Below are 20,734 nucleotides of genomic sequence, written 5' to 3'. Positions count from 1 at the left end.
TCTGCAGATTTCTGCTCTGTGCTTCTTGCTTCTTCCCTTATTATGTTAGTTCCTACTTAAAACCAAAACAAACAAATAAACAAACAAACAAAACAACTAAAACACTTCAGATATCATAACTATAAATGCAAATAGCCCTACTAATTAACTGTTGTTTCATTCCTAAAGATTACTGAGCCTCTGTTGGTGGTTCAAGAGCTATCAACTTTTTTTACCTTCAGTGCATGGGAGTTCAGATCCTCCTTGCAATGTGGGTCTCCCCAGAGCACAATTTTGTGGCAGGCTGAACCCAAACTCTTTAAGAATGAACTCTTTTACTCTAGCACATCAATACTGGGCCCTGTGTAAAGTGAAAGAGTCTTTGACATGTTCAAGTAGCCTTTCCCTTTCTCTCTCCATGCCTCAGAAGGAGGCTTTACTTGTCATCATACTGCAGTTTCTGATAGCTGGGGATAATTTGTGTTCGGGGGATGAGAACACAACTCACATTCTGAAAAGCATGTGTATATGCTGGAGAAATGTTAAAACTGGAGCAAGAAGCAAGCACTAAGAAAATAAGGAAGAAGGGCAAGGTAATAAAATACTTTTATTCAACAAGCCTACCTTAGAGCAAAATGGCAAAATGAGGGGGTGAAGGACGCAACCAAATGCCTGCAGCCTCGCTGCCTCCTCTGCTCATGTCAGAACTTGGGAAAGCCATGAGCAGGCAGCTCTGCTCTCAGGGTCCTGCCCTCAGCCCTGCTGCTCTCACTCGTGTGGCTGGAGCAGCCGACACCTGACTCAATGTGGCAAAATTCATTTTTCCTTCCACCTTGCACCAATCTCAATTTTCCTACCCATAGGAAAATGGATATCCATCATGCAGTGGCTGTACTGAGTTTAGCGGCTTTGTGGGGCTTTGCAGTGTCTTTATAGAGTACATAGCTATGAAAGTTCATTGCTTGATCCTCAAAACTCACTACTTCTCTGCCTAGAACCCCAGATCTAATAGTTTTCAGGTATTCTCTGTTTTTTTTTTTCCCAGTCCAGGGATCTATCTCAAAATTTTGTTAACCACATAGGGGGAACATTTACTGCTTTCTCTATATATAGCCAAGAGAAGCCAAAAGAAGAGGTCAGGGGATGCAATCTTTGGTGATGCTAAGCACAGTAAGAAAAATGCAATTAGAAAAGCATCCGTCATCTGATCCCAACTATTTACACTGTTTTTAGAAGAGCAAAGAAAAGGATTCAGATTTTCCAAAGGAGACTGAACCTTGACAGAAACAATATTTTCTGTGGTGCCACATGATTTTTTTTTCCTTCAGGCTATAACAGAAAAGGCAGTCCTATGCAGCATGCCTGTATTTTAGCCGCTCCACTTTCATGCAATAAAAAATAATAATAAAAAAAAAAAAAAGTGAGAAAGTGAGAATTGCAAGAAGGTTCTTATCTTGCAATAAAATCCCTGAGATAATTAGTCTCTGATAAACAGTGTTTCAAGTATGGGGAATTGCCCTAACTATACGATAAATATAAGAACACTTTCAGCTTTTAACTGCAACAATCTGGCTTTCTCTGAATGGCAGGTGTTATGGCAAAGCTGTTACTCGCAACCGTTAAGAGCTTTCAAGGGCCGTGGAAACAATATGTAAACTTATACTTGGAAAGAAACCAGTCTAACTTCTGCCTTCTGATAGACTTATGAGAAGCCTATTGTTCTTGGTAGATTTTTTAAATTACTATCTTAATGACTTCTGTGCTACATTACACAGAACATTTCTGGAAATATCTTGTACTCAGACTGCAGCCCCAAACAGAAACCTGAATTACTGAATTCAGTGCACTTCAGTTTCAGCAGTAGGAGTGGGAGTTTTCAGGACTGTGATTATAAATCTGGACATTTAAATTCCTTGCAAGCTACATTTTGATGCATTAGTCTTTCCTGGAATCTGGCCATATATAAGAATAAACTGAAATATTCAGTCATAGAGTTAGCATGGAGAACTTTGCTTCTGAACTGTGCCAAAGGGTAGATCTGTTAGATGTTTCCAGTTGTGACACAAAAACAGATCAGGGAAGTTTAATCAGTGAAGTAGACAGAAAGGTTTCAATAAGAGCTGCTCTTATACCAGTAATAGAAAGGCTGGACAAAGCAGTCTGTGCAAATGTATTTCTGCTATTGCTTGCTGCTCTTGTTTGTGGTTTGTTTGTTTGTTTGTTTTCCTAAGTATTTATAAAATATGTGCAGTAAATTTTGACATGGGCAAGATTTAAAAAAAAAAAAAAATGTTTGCCTGGAATATAAGATTTCAGAAGTATGTCTAAGTCAATCTGCAGTGAAACACTACAGCAAGTCTCCAGGTCCAAGTCCAAGTCTGTCTGTCCTGGTGGGAACAAGCCACAGGTCCTGTCCAGCCCAGGAATCTGGGTTTACGTTCTGTGGGAAGCGTGGCAGAGAGAACAGGCGAAGGAGGGGGAAGAGGGAGTGGTACACACCCTGGTCTTGCCCCGACATGGAGCACTGCAGCACTCCCAGGTCTCTCAACTTAGAAGGAACCCCAGCATTCAGCACAATCTTGTTTGTAATTTTGTCATTTATTAAATTTGATTTCAATATATTTATGTTATCGCGAAATAAGCAGTTATGCAGTTCAACCCTCAGGTGGTTTTTTTGCTTCTTAATGTCATCTCTTTTTCATACTTGCTGAGGTTTTGTCAGTGATGTTAGATCTTGTTCTGAGCAAAATATTTGAGCTGTGTGTGTACACGCATGTGCGCCTCTGTACACCCACGCTTGAAAGGTGATGCAATTTCCCATTAAAGTTTGGGATACTCTTAGCTAGGAAATGATAAGAAAGGATTTTACTTCAATGTCATAAATAATGACAGTGCTCCCCGTGTAGGACACTTCACTATCTTCTTCCTGTGAGGCAGGAATAATGGACTCACAGTAGCAATGGTGAGGCTGGTGCGTGCACCATTTCTTATTAGCTCAATCTAGTCTTGTGTATTGACAGGAGAGGCAAGGCTGGGAACTAAAACTTAAGATTTTTAATGCCTAGTTCTAGTTATTAGACAGCTTCCTTTATTTTGAAAAAGTTATAAAAGAGCAGGGAACCAATAATACATTGCTTAAACTCTTCTCCAATGCATACATTATTAAACACTATCACAGACAATGCTACAAAGATCTTTGCTCTGATCCAGTGCAGCTGTTCCTATGTTTTTTAAAAGTTGTGTTTTGCCATTATCCAGTACCTGAAATGCCATGTTTATTTCTTCTGCTTGGTAGAGAAATTTAAAATGTGACTTCCTAACATCAATGTTTGTTTTTAATAACTATTGCACATTGCTTGTACCAGGCATGAAAACAAAATATTAATTTTCTAAACTGGCTTAAGGAGTGTATCTCTTGACGAAGGCCAGACTGCATTCTCAGAACTGACCATCCTATAATAGTGGTCGTACTAGTAGAGAATATTGGCAGTCATCCATCCATCATATGTACATCCATCATATGTACATAATGTAGTGCATAATTATATTTGATAGAAACTTTCTGGTATGTGTGGATAATAAACAGTTCATGTATTTATGAATCTGGAATGTTCCTAAAATGAGTTAGTGCATGCTCAACGTTAGTTTCCCAAGTCTTTTTCATACTGTAGTATTACATTACACTTACTAAACAGATTAAAATGTATTGCAGCCTTAAGGGATACATTATTCCTGTGGACAAGCAAGGGCATTTATGCAAGTAACATCGATTGATTTTAATAGAAGTTAGTTATGCATGTAAATCCATGTGCAATGAGATCACATTGTACTCTACAGAATACTGGCAGAAGTGCTTTCATCCTGAAAACATATCAACCTGCTTCTTGCAGTCTTTCTCTTGAAAGAGCGGACAGCAAAATTTTATAGCTGCTGTTGTTTACATGACTTTAGCATGTGTTGCATTTTATGCCTACTATAGAAATAATGAGGTGAAATAATGAGGTCTGCAAAAACATGTGGTATAATAAAATCAACAAAGTAATGATTTGAATTCCCTAGCACTGCATTTCTAAGCCTATGTCATGGACAATAGCAAAGTGTTTGCCAGAAGCCACCAGCCCCCGCCCTATGACACTAGAGAGAGATGAAAAATCCACAGCAGCCTCCATTCCACTCAAAATGGCAGCTATTCCTTCAACACTAAATAGTTATCTCCTCATGGAGATAAGACTCATATAGTTGACTTTGTAGGCAGTGTAATACATGCCACAACCTTATCTAATAAAGTTTCTAATTTAAAGTGCATGGGTATTTTAGAGCGTGTGGTGGTTGGGTATATGGACATCACTGACCAGCATTAGCAACACTGTGCTTGTTTATGGCAGTTTACACACGAATGCCATCAGTGGATCACACATAGAGGTAAATTACACAGGCTGGATTAATTTATTGTCATTCCAACTAACTCTGCTTGCTCTTAATTTTTCCCTTCTTTCTTATTCCAGCCTTCTAGTCCATGGAGTTGTGTAAGGCAGACAGATTTCCTCTTTCCAAATTGTTGCTGTGTGTTTACAAGCAAACTGTGAAGACACAGAGGTGGGTATACTCATCTGACACACAGTGATCAGCATTAAACACTTGCTGTTAAATGCTAAAAAGCAATTAGCTACAGGCTTTCCATGTGCCCAGGCTCTTCCAGAATATATGAAGTTACTGTATTCTCTGAAAAGTTCTGCCTTCTGTGACAGCTGTTGTTGATGCTTATAAAGTATTACATTATGCACTCAGGAATGGTGTGTAATCATAAACGTATACAGCTAGATGGGAGATGATCCCAGGAAGACCTAGTCCACCTAGTCCAGTTCTCTGAAGCAGCATTAGATTATTCCCAAAAGATGTTCACCTCTTGTAGTCACTTGACCCTTGTGCTAGAATTCTTGTTCTTAATTCTATGCTTACCTTTAGAAAATGTATTTTAATGTCTAACATAGATCTGTAAACCAAGCCATTCGGTTCTTGATACAGATCAAGAAACAGCACAGATCTGATGGAGCTGGATAGACACGGATAAATCAGTCACTGACACAGCACTAACTCTCAGTTATTTCTACTCCATAAAACACGGCTTCCTAATGTGGGCTGCTGGGTGGCAGCTGCTCCATGTGCCCCCATCAGCTGGTTGACATGACATGATGCTTCACTGGGGCTTTAGGACAGCAGTTTCTTACCAGCTCCCAGTTTTACACTACTCATTTCTTCTGCAGTCAAGTGTTGAAAATTTCAGTTTAATTTTTACTACATTTATTTTTTACTGACACACCAGAGGTTGTATGTGGCCCTGTTCCCATTCAGTTTATTGCCTAAATGTTCATTAACTTACAGTGAGATCATTCTGGGTATGTTCCTCCCTTACACACTAGTTTTTCTAGAACACTACGACAAATGTTGCATCTTTTATTAAGCAGGAATCAATAAGCAATTTTTCTCTGCAATGTGACTGTACAGATGGCACACCAAGGTTCCAAGTGGACTGGTGATTTTCAGATCAAATTTATGGAATTCCCAAGTGAAACACATAAAAGGTTTACTGGCCACCCACTGAATAAGTGCCGTGTGGGCTTGGGGATAAGCTAGGCTCTTTCTGCATCACTGGAGGAAACATGCAATTGGAACATGTTTAAGAACTTGGTCCCTGCATTATCTGCATTCAAAGTCTGCTCCCTTTATTTGTAACACTAACAGAAGAAAAATGTATAAAATCTTTCATTAGTCACTGTTACCAACAGATAAGCTGTGTTTACTAGGGGCCAGATCAGCTGAGTAAAGTCCTTTTTTCTGTGGCCAACTTTTCTGATCACAGCTACCCTCTAAAATAAGTCATATTGTGAGTCATCTTTTCAGAGCTGAATGGCACAAGAAGTTCATGATTTTGGTGTGCAAATCAAACGGTTTTCTTTGGAAGCTTCTATGGACAACATCAGTTTTCACAGCTAAAGATCTGGCTCTGTTTCTCTCCCATACTGAATGGCAAGCAGAGATTAAGAGTAAGCATTCTACAAAACATGAAGAAAAAAAGATCTAACCACACACCAAACATACACGCATAGGTATGCACCTGCTTATCTGAAGCAGGTGTAAAAGCCAGTGAAACAAAGAGAACAGAATGGAATAGGGAAGTCTTACCCATGCAAAATATTGCTCTAAAGTGTAGAAGTGCATAATGCCAGCAAGCGATGACTGCAGCTTTGGGAAAACACAGGGAATACTGTGTCCCTCAGTCACTGGCTTTTGCCAGCTACAGAGTGGCCGATATTTCTGCCCCTTTGAGCACCCTTCCAAAATCTTATTCTTGAGGCCAAGACAGCTAGCACTGGGCTCAGCCCTCAGAGCTGGAAGGAGAGGACTGGCAGCATGGGACCACAGATGGGAGATGGCAGCAGCTCCTCAGGAGTCCCACCTTGAATCGCGTGCCACACTGTCCCAGGACAAGCTGGCAGTGCCCACCTCAGCAGCCCCCACTGGCTTGCTTCCCTGCTCTCACTCCTGCTAGGGACCTGATCACCCACCAGCTTCCACCACAGCACAGCCCGGCTGCCAGTGCCTCAGCACCAAATCTGCCACTGTAGAGCTGACATGCCATGGGTGATCCCTATCCTAGATCATAGGATCAAGGCTCCAGAAAGCTCCTTCTTCTTGCTCCATTGTTTTTTTGTTTGTTTGTTTGTTTTTGATTTGGTTTGGGCTGGGTTGGGGTTTTTTGTTTGTTTGTTCATTTTTCCCTGCTGATCTGCAGTGTGATTTTGCAATTTTGGGTAAATCTTTCCACTTCTCCCTCCTTCCATTTCCCTGGTCCAGACTGCAAGCTATATGGTACCAAGACTGTTTTTCAGTGTGATGCTGCACAGAGGGGAAGTGCAAAAGAGGGTGCAAAGCTAAAGCTTTAAGGAAACAATGGAAACACAGATAGTGAGCTGTTTTCTGGGGAAAAAAATAATACATAAAGTATACATTTTGCCCTTGATCTTCCATTGCATAATAATCCCAACAGTCAGCTTTCTGAAGAACAATGATGAAGTTCTCTAGCTCCTAAAGAGCTGGCCAAGAAAATCTGCCTGGTGGATGCACTCAGGTACTTCCTTGGAAGATGCAGACACAGCGAGAGCAAGCCCGCTGTATTTGGAGGCATGCTTTTCACATGGCACGTTTCTTGGCCACTCCTGCGACTGGTAATTACTAAAGCATACACAAACAAATATGGGGAAATATGTGTATGGTTAAATGCCTAACATCATGTTATGGTTCTTTGTACTGAGAAACAATAGCCTCACAGAATAGTTTATTACTGTAATAACGGAAAGATACAATTTGTAAAACATAAAATTATCTGCTATAAACAAAGGTTCTGATTGAAAGAAAAATAAACTAAACAATCACACAGTAATTGGCTTAGATACCTTAATCACTGCCAATTATACAGTGGTTGCATACATTTTACATGGATTAGATAGTATTTTCTCTCCATTGAATTAGTTAAAACTTTATGATAATATTAATTCATTACTGTTGATTAATTATTTTTCTGTAAATATGATTTACATTTCCTCTGTGTTCTTTTTAAACTATCTAAGAAGGTACATATGGAAAATACTTTAATATTTAGTATTGGAATGAATTCTTGATGTTCGATTTTATCACATTTCTTGTTATGCCTATGCAGCATTATAAGTAGCCTAGAAGTATATAGGATACATTTATAGTCCCTTTTCATACACAAATAGCACAGTTAATGGTAGGTGAAAACCATTATTCCCCAAGTTGAGCATGAGATGCAATATCTGAAATATGTTTTCAGGAATAATTATCTATGCAGTGTAAATACTAGTTGTTTTGTTTATAAAACTTCTTTCAGCTTGTTAAAGGGAGCTTCTAAAAAGCCTTAATTTATGCTACTATTTTCAAACAAATTCTGGCTTTTTCTAAATATTTGTATTCTGAAGAGCTGACTTATGTCTCTCCTACAATAGTTGGACTCTCATCTGTTTAGGTGTTTTCTTGAGGATAAATGCCTAAAAAAAAATTGTTAAAAATCATGTTAACCCAGACTGACTATGCAAGGGAACAAACAAAACCTGTTGATAACACCATAACCAAAGCAAACTATTTTCCAAAAGCTTTCTGAAAATATGTACTTTGAACAGCAAGTTTCATGCTGGCTTGTAGAGAACAGTTCTTGAAAGATCAAACTGTGAATCCCCAGCAGAACCTCAGCTGTTCCCGAAACACAGATAAAATACACAAAGCACAACAATGCAGTGTGTCTCATCCTTTTTGAAAGTCTTAGTGCATTCATCACACTTCTTGGTATTGCCTACTACCAGCTTCTTTTAATCAACTGCTTTATAGTCATTCTGGTAATTGCTCGTTACCCATTTCCACACCACTGGCTTATTCACTATTTCCAGCAAAACTTTACAGACCTTGTTTTTATGCTTATGATTTATATACAGCATATAGCATAATTTCTCCTTTGTTTTTATGTGGTTTAATTGCAATTTATTTCCAATTCAAATAGTACATTAGAATTTTCCTGGTTTAAGTGTAGTTTAGTGTGAGTTGTTTCTCTTTTTCAGTGTTATTCAAAAATATTAGAATTAAAAAGACTGGAATTGAAAAACAGTGGATAACTTATTTTCACAAATAAAACATTGATGGATGTAGAGAGAGATTTTAGATATATATTTCACTGTACTTTCTCTTTAGATATACATTCCCAATTTTTGTTATTTTTTCTAGTAAAAAAAAAATAAAAAGAAAATAAAAAGAAAACTTTAGAATTAAGTAAGTTTAGAATTAGCAGCAAAGGTTATTCTGACTTCATTTCATAACAATATTTAATGAACTTCTTAAAACATTAGTTTCTCAAAATAGATGTAAATTGCTAAAAATGAAGATGTTTTCAATTATAAAGGAAATAAGGGATTTAATAATTTCTCTGGGGAAAATCCTCCGTTGTTGATAAAATACAAAATATATACTTACCTATTCTAAATCAAAAATGTTAGAAGTAGTGTTTCTTTTATGAAAGCAAGGCATGAAACATGTTTAAAATGTTGTTATGAAAAGGAAGAAAGCCTTTATTTAAAGTACATTGTTTTGATGATTTCTAATGTTTATAAAACAGGTATTATTTGAAACATTGTCTTGACTCTGAGCTTTAAAACAAATATAATATATATTATATTTTCTAAGAACCCCGACAATTCATGTAAGTAATTTCAACCTCTGCAACAAATTATTTGCAGCATCATCCATTTTATACAATGTTCATAGTTAATTGTATCTGGAATTTTCTTCCGAAAATCACTTAACTTTGTAATAAAGAAAATTGAGAAAATTGTTGTAGGTCAGTCTAGAGGGTTTTATGGCTTCTTTAAACTCTATATTTGGGACACAAAGTGGGTGGGAGTAAAGGAAAAAAATAGTGACATAATTTTTTGAAAAAGTCCCTGAATAATCTTAGTGTGGTATCAAGACACAGTATCTGTCTAGCACTTTCATGCTTGAAATTCATTCCGTCCGGCAGAATGAGCATCATCGTCTCTCATGGCGATCCTGTTGGCTTCACCACCCAGATCTGCAGATAAAGCATTTCTGAAGGAGAGGAGCATTGCGGATACTGCCCAGAAAATAAAGGGAGAATATGGGCTGGAAGGCTGAGTTTGTGTTCAACACCGTTTATTAACAGAATGGCAAGCCAGCACTTTTGAACACAGAGGTGAATGTCAGGGGACTGCAGAAATCTCTCTCCCACGTTTGCCCTGAAGTGAAGCTGTACATTTACCTCCCCAAGGGACTCGGTGTGCCTTTGCTCCCTTCTCACAAAAGAAAGGAAGATGCATTGAAGGAAACCATAAATATCACAATTCAAAGAAACAGAGCAAGGTAATGAAAGTGTTTATGAACCTTTTCACATCTTTTAAGAAAAGATTTGACATGTATGTTTGAATCTTTGACACCTTTGAATCAAAAGGTTAGGGGGTTTGCCATTAGCTTTGGCATCTTTTTCTGATAAGTCATGGACTTTGGAAGTCGTTGCAGAATTTCTGTGATTTTAAATAAAATATATTCTGAGCATAAATCAAGCTCTTGTGAAGTATGCCTGGTCTTCTGCAAGCCCCCACGTGGCATTGGCCTTTTCCTTAGAGGTGCCCATGTCTCCCACTCCTTTTTTTCCCAGGGGCACTTGGAGGAGGGTCTCCTCCTGCTCCCAGCCACCTGCCCCTCGCCTCTCTCAGGTGCTACTTCTGAACCTCCAGGGGTAGAAGGGCACCAGCAGCTGCTGGCAGCAGGTTCAGAGCCAGAGCAGCGTGTTTCATGTAAGCTCTGTGATTTCATGTGTTCTCCAGCGCTGCTAATCCGGACTGAGTAATTACATGCTTCTTTCTGCTATGAATTCTTTTCATTTGTACAGTGCTAGATCTATTATTTTTTACTTTCTCTGTCTCTAAATCATACAATGTACAATACCAAGCCCTCAACATATACTTTTGAGTTACAAACCCACTTAGTGAAATTACGTTTCCCACTGCAAGAGGCGATGTGGCTCACTCTCTCCCAGTTAAACCCCCATAAAGGCTGGCTCCGGAGCTGGGGGTCGGCCACCCCTGAGGTCCCGAGAAGGATGTGCAGGGAGGTACCAGCCGGGAATTAGGCTCCCCACATGTGCGTTCAGCCCGAGACCCCCCCATGCAGACGGAGTAGACTGGCATCTGTTTTGTGATTTGATTTTTTTTTTATTTCCTGCGGTGAATTGCACTATTTGTAGGAAGCGGCTCCGCACAAAGCTCCCCGCAGCAGAGCCGGCGGCGTGCTCGGGGCCCCCCCGCCGCCCCCTGCCCCGGCGTCTCCGGGGGCAAGGACCTCGCCTCGGCGGGCAGCGAGGGCGGGGTGGAACTTGTCGTGGTGCTTCCCGAAAGCATTCGTGGCTGCTGCTTTCCTTTCCTAGCCCCGTGAATAAAATAAAAACATAAAAAAATATAAAAATATAAAAAATCGGGTTTTTCCCCGGGGGGGGAAATAAATAAATAAATAAAAAGGTTATTCTCGGGAAGGGGTGGGAGGCACACAAAAAAAAGCCACCGGGAAGGGTGGCTTTCCCAGCGCCTCGGAGACCGAGGAGCGAGAGGGAGGCACTGAGCGGTGCCGCGCAGCGCCGAGCACGGCGGGGCCGGGCCGGGACCCCCCGGGGCGCCTCGCTCGGGGCCGGGCCCGGCCGCGGCGCTCGCGGCGACCCTTGCGGTATGCGGCCGCCTTTGGCAGAGGCACATGAAGGATTTCATTGAGTGTGAAGACAGAGAGCAGAGACAGAAAGCAGAAGGAGGCGGCTGCAGCCTTTGTAGTCGGGGAGGAATGCGGAAATGTTGAAGCACTATGTCAAACTTTTTTTGAAACGGGGTCAAGTCACATTCAGCCAGCGTGGGAAAGCAAGGGAAAAAAAAAAAAAAAAAAAAAAAAAAAGTTGAGGAGAGGGGAAAGAAAAAAAAAAAAAAAAAAAAAAAGCAAGCTGCCGCTATGCTCGCAGGCTGAGCAGAGGCCGGCAGAGCGAGCGGGGCGAGCAGCGCAGCCGGGGCACGGCAGCCCGAGGCCGGTGCCCGAGCCCCGCGGCGGGGCGGCTGCGGGCGCGTCACAGCAGCGGCGGCGGCTCCCCGGGGGCCGCCGGCCGCGTTTATTTTTTTTATTTTTTTTTTCTTCCTTTTTTTTTTTTTTTTTCTTTTCGTCGGCGTTTTCGTTTTCCCCGGGCAGCGTGGGGGCGGGAGGAGAGGGCTGGGGGACGAGTGGGAGCTGCCTTCTGCGCCAAGGTGCAGCCCGGCGGCGGCGGGAGGATGCGAGCCGAGGGCGGCCGGGCGGCGGAGCAGCAGCAGCAGCAGCAACACCACCAGCAGCAGCAGCAGGAGCAGCAGCAGCAGCAGCAGCTACCTGTGTGGCCCGGGCGGCCGCTGCCGGGACCTGCCGGAGACATCGCCATGTGAAGGGGCAGACCCCGGGCCGGCTCTCCACCCCGCCTCGCTCAATGGGAGGTTTGTTTTAGGGAGGACTCACCCCCTCCCTCTCCAGCCCCCCCTCCTCCAACCCCCCCCCCAACAAGGGCTGAGGATTATTTGGGGAGCTGGTGGCGGTGGAGGCGGCCGTAGCGCACAGCAGGTAACGCGGGGCGCCCATGTGCTCCGCACAGACGGCCCGGCGCCCCGGCCCCCACGCCGCGCCCCCCCTCGCCCCCCCACGGCTGCCTCCTTTCGGGGACCGGGGGTCGCCAAACCCCCTCTCTCCCCCCCCAGGGGGCCGGTGTGGGGGGCCGGCGGGGACGGGGGGCTGCCCACCCGGGGAGCCGGGGTTGGGGGGGGGTCCCCTTGTCGCCCCCCCGAGAAGCGCAGCCCTGTGCCCTAGGGGGGGGAGAAGCGTGGGGACGCGGCTCCCCCGCGTGTCCCCGCCGCGTGTGGGGGGCGGCCGCGGAGGGCGAGCTGCGTGTCGCGGCCGGGGGGTGCGGAGCAGGGGAAGGGGCTGAGGCGGGGGGCGCCCCCCGTGGTGTCCGGGGTGGGGGGGGGGGGGGGACACGAGCGGTAATTTTGCAGCGGGCTCCGTGGCCGCCCGGAGCCAGGCCCGCCGCCCCCGCGGCCACGCACACGCGCGACGCGGTGCCCGCCGCCGGGGGGCGCCTCGTAGCGGCAGCGGGGCGCGGCTGGGCCGGGGCCGGGGGCCGGGGGTCGCGGGCAGGTGTCCCCCCGCCGGAGGGCAGCGCCCGGGGAGCGGGGTTGCTCCGGAGGCTGCGGGGCAGGGCACGCCGCAGGGTGCAGAGGAAGGCACGGGGGGGGGCTGTCCTGGGTTAGTGCTCGGTGGCTTCTGAAAGGTGGGAGATGAGCGTGAAGGTGAAAAAAGTGGTGAAAACAGCTGTAGGTTCAAGGTAGGGGATGCCCGGCTGAGGTGTCTGGGGGGCTTTGAGCCTAGCACGGTACAATACGGTGTAGGGGAGGGTTACAGCCCCAAAAGTCCCAATATCAATATATTAAAAAGAGGCAAGGAGTAAAGGAGAGCACTGACAGGGAGCTGCTGTGAGGGGAGAGAATTTGCCCCTGGTCATGGTGTAGCTGCATGGATGAAACTGGATGCAGAGGGAGGCAGTTCTGCCGTCCCGTCTCGTGCACTAGGCAGCAGACCATGAGACCATGCTGTTCCTGAAGACCATCTTCTATCACGCAGCCAGCCCCACAGCGATCAGCAAGGAACTGCCACTCGTGTCCCATGGCAGCAGCATCCAAAGCTAAATCCCATGCATGATCACAGGTTTCATGAATATACCACAGCATGCAATGCTCGGAAACATTAGTATCAAGTTATATATGTACGTATTTCTCCTCCCACGAGGCAGGAACTTGTCTCTTGCAATGTCTTCATGCAGTGCTTAGCACAGCGGAGAGCAGATCAAGGCTGGAACCTCTCAGTGCTATCACTTACAGTAAGTCACGGTACCGTGGCACGGGGTGTATTTCAAGGACTCCTCTATGCGATGTCCAAGGAACCTTGGAGTCCTGCATTCCTGCCTTACACCCCTGGACGTAGCTTGCTGTCACATGTGTGTAGGTAGCTCCCGCATCCACCTCCTCCGTGTCCCCCAGGGCCACATTCAGCCCATTGCTCAGGAAAATCCCAGAGCACGTGGTTGCTCTGTGGCTGTGCGTTGTAGCTTTCTGGGCAGAGCACGATAACCACCCAGCATAGTATCAGCCGTGCAGCGATGTTGATCCCTTGGCAGTCTGGTGGTTCCACATCTTCCTTTGCACCACATTTTTGCTGTGCACGTAGCTATTTCATTAGCTTAATTTTCTTTGTAAAGTAAACTAAAGCACAATGGCAGCATGTTCTAACTCCTCTTTGTTGCTTGCTTGCTCCTCCAGATCTAACTGGCCTCACCCAGACAATGCTCCCAAAGACTGTATGATAATTTCTGGCGGCTGCAAGAGGAGGCACATTGGGGCCCGTGCAGCAAAGGAACGGGACCGGGGGGCCAAGAACTTCCTCCTGCCCACGTGGCAGGGCTTCCAGGTGCGTGGCAGACCTGCAGCACGAGCCAAGTGCTAGCCTTCAGAAAGCCAGCAGGGACGGAGGGTTGCCCTAGGCACCCCGGGCACGGGAGGAAGAGGATCATCATCAGCATGGATAAGGACAGCACAAACCTGGCTGACCAGCAGTATGAGTGTGTGGCCGAGATCGGCGAAGGAGCCTACGGGAAGGTGTTCAAAGCCCGGGACTTGAAGAATGGAGGTCGCTTCGTGGCACTGAAGCGGGTGCGGGTGCAGACCAGCGAGGAGGGGATGCCGCTGTCCACCATCCGAGAGGTGGCAGTTCTGAGGCACCTGGAGACATTCGAGCACCCCAACGTGGTCAGGTGAGGGAGCGGGGCATGCGGCCTGCCCACTGGGGTCCCCGTGTCACTGTGTGTGTGAGGCGAGTTGGGGTACATGCATGGACTGGGCGCCAGTCTGGGTTTGTGGCTGGAGCGAGTACTCAGACATGTACATGACGTGTGGTTTGAGGTTTCAGCAGGCCAGGGTGCTGCCTGCCAGACCTCACCTCATCCCTGTGCATTGCCTCCCACACACACAAACACCCATCTCCAGAGGCATAGGTGTGTGACTTAAGTGCTTGGGTGGATGGGCAAGAAGCCACACATACACTATTTCCTCAGGCGTGAGGGAGAATGAAAAAACCAACGACTCTTTTTGTCCCAGGTATTAGCTCTGCCAGCTGCAGCTGATCTCTAGCAGCCCTATTCATTATCAAAACAGCAATGATTACGAGAGTGTTAGTGGAATGTGTGTTCCACCTTTTTAGATACTTTTAGGGAGGTTGTAGATTATCATGTTAAAGAGAAGCAAGAGCCTAAGACTTCAAGTTTTGCAGGAGGCCTCACAACTGAATGCTGACTGTTAGTAATTTCACCAAGTGTTGCTGACGGTGCTACCAAAAGTACAGAAGGACAAAATGCAGGCCTTGCTCTCAAAATGGTGACAATGGCACCAGAATTTCCCTCCTGCTCGTAGCATAAGCCCTGAATAAATGCCCCGTGTTCTTGAGCAGGTTCTCCCAGTGCTAAGGCTGGCCCTGCCACGAGCTTTCGCTTTGCTGGAAACCACCAGCAGCCAATTTGGTCAATAACCATTATTCTGGCTGGCACCTAGTGATGCCAGGGGCGTAAATTTCAAAAGTGGGTGCATCCAAGTGTGGGCAACATATCACATCTGGTCACTCAATCAGGTGACTTGGTTTACAGAGGAGCACACCCAACATCCTTTCTTGGCAACAGAGATAACTGAGAGTTCTTTAAATCTCTGAAATCCAGTTCAATAATTTTGGAGAGTAAGTATGGATTTAGGTGCCCAGGTGCCCAGATATTTACATACTTGAAAATTGATATTTACATACTTGAAAAGCCTTGTTTGGCTTTTGCCCCAGGCCGCATTTCGGACACAAGAGCTCGCGATGTGATACGTAGGGGTGTTTGGGACCTTGGCTACGCACCTTCTTCTACAAACAGGCAGGGAATTGTAAGAAGCAGTTTCAAACACTCTCTCTTCTGAAACAGGAGGAATGCTATTTTAAAAGTCACCTCTGTTGTGCATATTTTTAATCTGTAGAGCAGATGAAGCTCTGAGTAGCACTTCGGAGTGGTTGAAATCGTGTCCTTGTAATGAGAGATTATTTGAAAATACTTGAATGTCTCAGTTCCATTACAGAAGGTGGTAGAAGAGGTTGTAATCTACTGAGATTAAAGGTCTATTTTTATGTTATGTAAATATATTCAGAGAAGGAAATACTATAAATGAAGATCTGCAGTTTTATGCAGCTGACCTAGCGGTACTTAATGTCGGAACATATTTTGCTCACAAAAATGTTCATTGTTTGTACATGCAGTCTGGAAACTGGTATCATGGCCAGGTCAGCAAGTAAAAATAATGGCAAATGCATTGTCTGCATACTGGATTAGAAGGTAGAGCATTTTCAGAGCACTGGGATAGCCACGCAAATATTTGAAGTCAGATTTTTTTGCGAAGGGGACATCTAGCTATCTTCTGAATTTTACAGGCAACTAGCCCGAGACAAATGAGTGAGCAATGCAAATCTCATGTCAAATCTGTTATCTCTGAGTAAGGCATGTGTGATCCATGAGTCGTTCAATGCAAACCAACAGTCATTCTGTGAGTCAAAATTTAGACACACTGCATGCAGTTGAGCCGCATATGACCTGTGCTGCTGAGCAAGCATGGTTTTGCTGCTCTGGCATCAGCTGACAGCAGCAGCAGAAGCCACAGGCCACATCTTGTCATGCCCAATGCAGATGGTAGGGTTGGGCTAGCCAGGGAAGACCATAAGGAGCTCAGCCCAGGGTTGTTCTGTCTGCATAACTGGTGCTGAACATGAAGAACAGTTTGGGAAGGAGAATACCCAGCTCTTGCTAGGTGGAGGTGTAGCTCCAACGTTTTGTTGGTCATGGAGCCTCGACACGGGACCAGCTGAGCTACTGCATCCTGAGATTGGCATGGCAGCCTTAGAGTCCCTTCCTTTGAAATCCTGAGAAATGCATAGTGTCAAAACTGGTTTTTAGTGCTTGGCACTGGGGTTGGAAAAGGATTTTCCCCATAAAGTAGAAATGTCTAAATAGCATAGAATAATTTTAAACAAAATATTTATCATATTTTTCCATGCTACTTCTTGCTAATTATGAGAGGTTTTGTTCCTCATCCCTTCTATCCAAGTCTCTTGTTTCCATATTCATACCATGCAGTGATGCATTTGTCACAGCACAGTTGCTTTTACAGGAATTAGATAGTGAAGTTAGATAAGACTTGATGGCAGAATAAAGCAGAGAGAGGTGTGAGATGAGAAGTGAAAGGAAGTCTAATCTTCAGCAGAAAAGTGATGGTAGTGTAAGTCTCTGGACTGTTAACTGTAAAGGGAGTAAGGCTTGGTGGACTGACCAAAAATTTTGAAAGACTCTCAAAAATAGCATACAGAAAGGCATGGGAAAAATACAGTAAAAAGGATGATCACTTTGCGCTTAAAATATTCTCCTGTTCACGTTTGCCCTTGTGGAAAGGTCAGGACACCTTATGCTATTCTATTTACCTTCACAAAACAAAGCAAAAAATAGCCAGTCTTCAAGAGTAAACGGTTGTGTGAATTGATCTAAAATGAGAAATGTTGCGTGAAGTGTCCCTAGTAACTGGGAGAATGATTAAGGTGCTCCTCCAGCTCACCTTTCAGATGGGAAGATGTAATGCTTTATTAAAACCTTACTGTATACAGTAGTTAAGTCTGGCAAAAATTGGTCCAGCACTTATGTAGCTTAGTTCTGTTCTGTTTGGGAAGAAATGAAATATACGTAGACAAAGGACAGGCTTTGCCAGGAATAAATGACATATTAGATTCAGGAAATTCCTGTGTGTAAAACTGGGAGTATTCCCTGCTGTAATATATCTGTAAATTTTTTTCTTGTGATTATATTCCTAAATCCAGTAATACATTGTGTTCATTTTATATCTCTCCTGTTGGTAATCAGATGAATAATTTTTCCCTAATGTTAATCATCCATCAAACTATGAATTTGCACCCTAGGAAGGTGATATACAAGACAGAATACTGTAATTCTTGCAGTGCTCATTTTCTGACACACTCACACACGTATATATAGTCAGAAATCTTGCCATTCAGGATTGCAATTACCATATAATAAGGAATTCAAAATCTTATTTCTCTCCTTTCAATTAACTTGCAGAATAGGTGGCCTAGGAAACTGATTTCTGTACAACAGAATGATCCACCTAGCTGGGACTGTAACTCCATTCCTCAGACTTTTTGCTACATGGATAAGTGTGTGGGAAACCTGATAATGAAGAGTAATTGGACAATTATCCCGTGCTCAAATTTTTATGTTGTTTTACAACCAATGAAGTATAAATGACAGTGTAGGCAGCGCTCTGTGGTGCAGCAATACCATCATGTTGCTTTTTCCTGAAGTTTGCAGTCCATGAACCGTGCCTCTTACCTTTTGGTTTGCACTTGAATGCTTTATGGAGCCCATCAGCTGCTTTCCTTGGCAAGGACACCTGAGCATGGAGGAACAAGGATGGTGCATGCCTGACAACCCCAACCCTGTTTGCCCAGATGCAAAGACCATCACTTGATTCTGCTCAAAGTTCCCAGAAGTGTGCAATAGTTTGGTGCTTAAAATTGCATTATACTAATATAAGAGGTGTCTTTTTCATAACAGTGTCTTAAAATTCCCCATCTAACCTGAGGCAGAGAGCATTCAGAACATACCTGAAAGGAGTCATCGATGCATAGCCAAGCTTTTGCAAGGCAATTTCAACTTGTAGTTGTTTCGCTTGTTTTGTTTGTCAAACTGAAATCATACGGGAACATACAGTGGGAGAGGAATTTCAAAATTCAGTAGCAAAGTTTGTTTCTCTTTCCAGTTTGTGGTGATGCTGATATTGGCTGCTGGCTTTATTACTGTGCTGTTAAGAAGCTGAAAGGATGATGTTCTCAAAATCATTGAGATGTTTCATCCTATGAAGTGTAATATTTCTATTTTAGGGGATGTTTGTCTTCAGTGAATTCTGCTTCCTTCCTTACTTCCTTTTTCTGCCAAGCTAATGTTAAACTTTTAGTGTATGACATCATTCCTACAGATCAACAGCATGCAATACAATATATTTTTGTGTAGCACCACTCCTATGGCATCTGACAGGCCCAAGGATAGAAAGAAGTGGATAACTTCACATTGCTAGGTACAGGGTTTATCTTGCATGCAGAAAGAGTAAAATAAGATGCAGAAATTGGGTGAAGCAAAAGAAACAGAACTGGAAACTTAGAAATTGCCAAGGTTAAAGGAATTAATGCGGCAGATTAGTCTCAACTGAGGTGGATGAGTAATGGGAAGGAAAAACTGAATGAGCCTCAGTTCAGTTTTAGACTAACACAAACAGGATGGTCTTCAAGGCAAGATGAGAAGACGGGAAATGCCTTGGCGAGAGAGAGACATTTCCAGGCTAGAGAGCAGCCAGAGATGTCCCTGCACTGTCCTGCCCCAGCGAGGAGGACACTGCGACGGAGCTGGAGACAGAGGGACGGCTCACCTGGGCAAAGGACTTCTCCGATGGCAAGAGGTCAAGGGGAACAAAGTGGCTGATACTGAACAGGGTTTGACAGGAGGTAGGATTTGGAGAAGTTTCTTAAATTGGCAGAGGACATTGTGAAATGGCTGTGCATGAATGCTGGCCTGTCATCATCTGTTTGCAGCCCTACAGTACACAGAATAAGGGAAAATCAGTGATATTCTTCCTGTCTATATGAATTGTTTATTAGTAATGGATGTGATGATTTAGTTTGAACACATGGCCTGCCAGAAACAGGACAAGATAAGAGTATGTCAGGAAGGAAGGGTTGAATATGGAAGAGCCTTTTAAGCCTTAGGAAATTCTCTGGAGAGAATACAAGCTTTCTTCAAAAAGTATTTTATCTTACTCTGAATCTAAGCTTTTTATAAAAAACATGTTTCCAGTCTTTGTGTGAGTAAATGTTAGTCATTTTAGATCATGTACAGCGCTCCCTTCCTTCTCTAAATCAGTGGAGGGTTGTGTCTGTAATGTTCCTGGAGAGACCTAGTCTTGCTGGGTCCTGACCAGGATGAAAAACCATCTCATCCCACCACAGCTGCTGCTTGGGCCAGCCTGCTACCACCAGATAGAGGCATCCATCCCCTGGGAACCTGGAGTGGGGTCCTGGAGTCAGTGCTGGCCACAACAGGGGCCAGGTAGATTGCCTGGGACTTTCAGGTTTGTGTCGTGATACCCTGGTGCCTGCTGAAATGTGGAAGAGAGCAGAGGGTGCAAGCAGTGCGTTCTTTCCCAGAGTTTGAAGGAAAGTAGGCTGTTGGCTGTGACTTAGCAAAGTACCAAGTGAGTGGCTCAGGTACCCTCAGTGGGATTTAAGTAATTGTTCAAAGTTTAGCAGATATGTAAGTACACTATCAAATAGAAAAAGATATGATATTAAGTATACACTGATTATTAAAATGCTTTTCTGAATAGAGTTCAGGCACAAAGCAGTGACTGGCACAATATACATAAAAATACAAATCATAGCTATTGATTCTTATTCATATACTGCATTATTTCTAGAGATTTTTTTTCTTTTGGAAGTTAAAAAAGTCATGCAGAATAAATAACATAATTATCCAGAAAGAGCAGAGATGTTTTGTACAGCAACATGAATTTGGCATCAAGTGCTTAAGTTATTTGTCTTTGAGTTGCTTAGTAATTCTTAGTTGACTTAATTCTGCTCTGAAGTTTTAAAATTGTTTTACAAAACTTCATAACCAAAGTAATATAGAAGTTGCTGTACCTTCCAAAACATTGCAGCTGTATATAGAGCATTTGGGTTTTACGCTGTGTATGAAATCTAGTTGTTTTCCAGTTTTGCTGAACAAGTGGATTCGTAATGATCTAACAAATGATCATAAGATAACTGTGCCCCTATACAGAAGTCACCAAGCTACATGTTTTCATTCAAAAGAGAGGAAATTTCTCCTACTATATCAGTTCTACATGTATTTTTCATATATTCTGAAAAAAAATATTTTAAATTGCAAGTGCATTTAACAGCTCTATCTTTAAACTCTAGAGCATGTTACTAATAAGCA

The 20,734-nt window shown here is 43.7% G+C and overlaps 1 protein-coding gene across 2 annotated transcripts in view; it reads left to right on the top strand.

Annotated features, from left to right (window-relative positions):
- Positions 1-11,831: 11,831 nt before the first annotated feature.
- CDK6 (cyclin dependent kinase 6) overlaps positions 11,832-20,734 on the top strand; it is a 128,674-nt gene continuing 119,771 nt past the window's right edge. Inside the window, exons 1-2 of one of the 2 annotated variants that reach the window (XM_084512070.1) lie at positions 11,832-12,056; positions 13,929-14,419. In XM_084512070.1, coding sequence (XP_084368196.1) covers positions 14,187-14,419 — 233 coding nt within the window. In that variant the 5' untranslated portion in view covers positions 11,832-12,056; positions 13,929-14,186. Of the gene's footprint in view, positions 12,181-13,928; positions 14,420-20,734 lie in introns of both variants that reach the window. The other variant, XM_084512071.1, reaches the window with a different exon arrangement.

This window comes from Aythya ferina, assembly GCF_964211825.1.
Source record: "Aythya ferina genome assembly, chromosome: 2".
NCBI classification, from domain to species: domain Eukaryota; kingdom Metazoa; phylum Chordata; class Aves; order Anseriformes; family Anatidae; genus Aythya; species Aythya ferina.
Note: the sequence above shows the minus strand (reverse complement) of the source record. Positions and strands in the feature narration are given on the sequence as shown.